Source organism: Salarias fasciatus, chromosome 8 (genome assembly GCF_902148845.1).
Source record: "Salarias fasciatus chromosome 8, fSalaFa1.1, whole genome shotgun sequence".
Lineage (NCBI taxonomy): Eukaryota > Metazoa > Chordata > Actinopteri > Blenniiformes > Blenniidae > Salarias > Salarias fasciatus.
In genome coordinates, this window is record NC_043752.1 from 7878518 (window position 1) to 7881415 (window position 2898).

Below are 2898 nucleotides of genomic sequence, written 5' to 3' on the forward strand. Positions count from 1 at the left end.
AAGAAACGAGGATTACGCTCTTTGTTTCCATTACGTTTATTGGAGGGGCGCTTGATGGTTTCGGATTACTGCAGAAAACCAAGGAAGTGTGTGAGGCTTGTTTGTATTGTTAAGATACTCGAACAACAGCTTAGAGAACAAGACAACCTGGAACACATTCATCCAGAGTAAAAAAAGATAACATCAGGTTAACAGACCCAAATGTTGAAACCTTTTTATTTTCACTTCATATAGAGGAGGGTGAATGTTTCCTGACAGTTTCAAGTGACTACGGATAATTTTTGTGTTTCTATTTTAGTAAAATTTCATCTTTAGACTGCAGCGTTTTTAAAACTAAGTTCATTTTACACAGAAACGGCAAAAATGCAGGGAACATTGTAGCTTTCAGGTCACTGGCAGGTTGCCGTTTGCTGTTTTCACACACACACACACACACACACACACACAGAACAATGGTGCAGGTACACACTCATCCACCTGGACAGATGACAGTTTGGATTGTTTTTACAGGGTGACTCTCAACTCCAAATCCCAGGAGAGCACGGATTGGTTGTCATGACACTCAGAGGCAAACACTGTCGCCACTGTCCATGTAATGAGTTTGTGCAGAAGAAGTGTTTGCTACTGCCGCGGCTCTGATCCCTGTTGTTGTGTGTGTGGAACCCAAATGCTGTGAACCACTTCGCTGAGGCCATCAGGTATGAGAAGATTCAGGCTGTTGTTTCGAATAAAATTTGAATTTGCTTTGCCAAAAAGTGGAGACATAAACGAAACTTGGTATGAATATTAAAGAGAACCCCCACCAATGCCCCCCACCCCTTTAAGAAAAGATCTAGCTCTGCCCCTGCGCTACAATCTGCCCTGACCTTAAAAGCCTCTTTGACACACATGTGATGCTGTCACATCTGTTCAAACACTGGATTTACACCCTTTAGTTCAAACACTGTATTTTCTTTATTTGATGTTTGGATAAAAGGCGTGACATAACTCTCAGCTCTGGATTTTGTTCTTGCAAAACTTAGATTGCGGACTAATAAAATCCCAGTGTTCTTTTATAGCTATGTGGAAAAATATGTTTGGCACACTTCTGCTTTTTGCTCTCTGGTCCTTCTCAGTTCAAATTTAATGCCAGTGTGCTTTCATGATGGAGTCAAGGTGCAACAGAAGTGTGATAATTATGCAAATGTGCGTTTTGCTCATTGTGAAAAAAGAAGAAGAAAAGAATCTTATGCAAAATATACTTTGTTTTATCCATGTTTTATTACATTTTCAGATTTTCTTTGACTTAATTGCAAAAAAGAACAGAAAAACTTTGACAAATAAATATACATTCACAATAAAAATAGATTGCAACAGAACATTCAAGTGTACTTAGCAGTTACAAAATTCATAAGATGTAAACAACTTGAGTCCCCCCCTCCATGCCAAGAGTCTCTCTCCTCTCCTCGTGTGTAGAAAGGCAAAAACGTCAACAGAAACAGACTTTTTCACGCAGCATATCGCGCGCGCATGAAGCCACGTCACACACTTGACAGAACAAGCGAACATTCTCGGATGTCTCGTGGGCAGTGCTTTGGACTGATGATTTCTGTTTTTTTTTTTAAATTCTACTTTATTTATTTACTTTATTTTTAATATTTGGCAGTTTAAAGCAGACTCGGCGTGTCACAGTTCAGTGTCCCTGCAAAAGGGCGCAGCGTCAGAGCGCACGCCGGCAGCCGGGCGGCCGCGCGGCGTCTCCACACCTCCAGTGTCCGGTGTGAGCGCAGCCGGGGCGCGCGCGGCGCCTCTCCAGCCGAGGCGCGTCGCTTCTCAAAAAACAAAATATCGAGTCTGGTGCGCGCGCCCTCAGCAGATCACGCATCTCTCTTTGTCCTTGCCCTGGCCGCCTCCTATCGCCTTCTCCTTGATGTACATGAGGTCGCTGTGCACGCTGGGTCTCCGCGCGCACGGCGTCACCATCCCGTACGCCTCCCCAATGTCCTTCAGCTTCTTGTTTTTCAGGGACTTTCTGTGCAGCATGTCGCAGTACTGCACGGACACCTTCCTGTGCAGGTCGGGGCTCATCTCGTGAGGTAGCTTGGCCAGAGTAAACAGAGTCTGAAACATCTTATCCACGTTCTCGTTGCGCTTGGCGGAGATCTCGAAGTACGCGCACTTCTCCTCCCCGGCCACCAGCTGCTCGATCTCGTCCTGCTGCACCTCCCGGTGGAACTCGCGGTCCCCCTTGTTCCCGCAGATCACCAGAGGCACGTCGATGTTCTCCTTGATCTTGTTCTTCAGGCACGACTTGGTCTCGAAGATCTGGCGCTTGAGCCGCTGCACCTCGTGGAAAGAGTCCCGGTTGTCGAGACTGAAGACGAGGATGAACACGTCGCCTGCAGGGAGACAAGAAGGATTTTTGGTTAAACTCTCTGTGCATGAAAGAAAACACTTTCTGCAAACACTCGTGCATGCTGCAAAAAAGCGCGGCGCCTCCAGACGCGCTTTACGCACGGCTGCAGGATCGGGAGGTTGTGCGTACCTGTCAGTATGGAAAGCCTCCTCATGGCGGGGAACGGGTGATTCCCTGAGGTATCCAGTATGTCCAGCTGGTAAACGTCTCCCTTGATGCTGTACAGTTTCCTGTGAAAGTCCTCGATGGTCGGCGTGTACTGCTCGTCGAACCTCCCGGTCAGGAAGCGCGACACGATGGCCGTCTTCCCAACTTTGGTGGAGCCCAAAATCACCATCCTGTAGCAGTTCTTGGCGGGGATGTCGAAGTCGCTCTCAGATGGTGACATTTTCTTTATCATCGTTTCTCCCTGGGTTGTGTGTTTGTTGTGCGTAAAAGAAGGCGAACGCGCTGCTTTTTCTCTGTTTGTTCTCTCTTGAGCAGAGATCTCCGGCTTTGCTCCT

General features: G+C 47.0%; 1 protein-coding gene across 1 annotated transcript; it reads right to left on the reverse strand.

Annotated features, from left to right (window-relative positions):
- Positions 1–1489: 1489 nt before the first annotated feature.
- Positions 1490–2898, reverse strand: rasd1 (RAS, dexamethasone-induced 1). Its single transcript, XM_030098020.1, has 2 exons — positions 2525–2898; positions 1490–2378 (listed from the first exon to the last, which is right to left on the reverse strand). Exons 1-2 carry the CDS (start codon positions 2793–2795, stop codon positions 1849–1851), a joined length of 801 nt encoding a protein of 266 aa, XP_029953880.1. The 5' UTR covers positions 2796–2898; the 3' UTR covers positions 1490–1848.

Coding starts and splice junctions, on each gene's coding strand:
- rasd1 (XM_030098020.1), bottom strand. CDS start 2,795: ATGATAAAGAAAATGTCACCATCTGAGAGCGACTTCGACATCCCCGCC. Junction 2,379..2,524: donor GAGGCTTTCCATACTGACAG/GTACGCACAACC, acceptor GTCTCCCTGCAG/GCGACGTGTTCATCCTCGTC.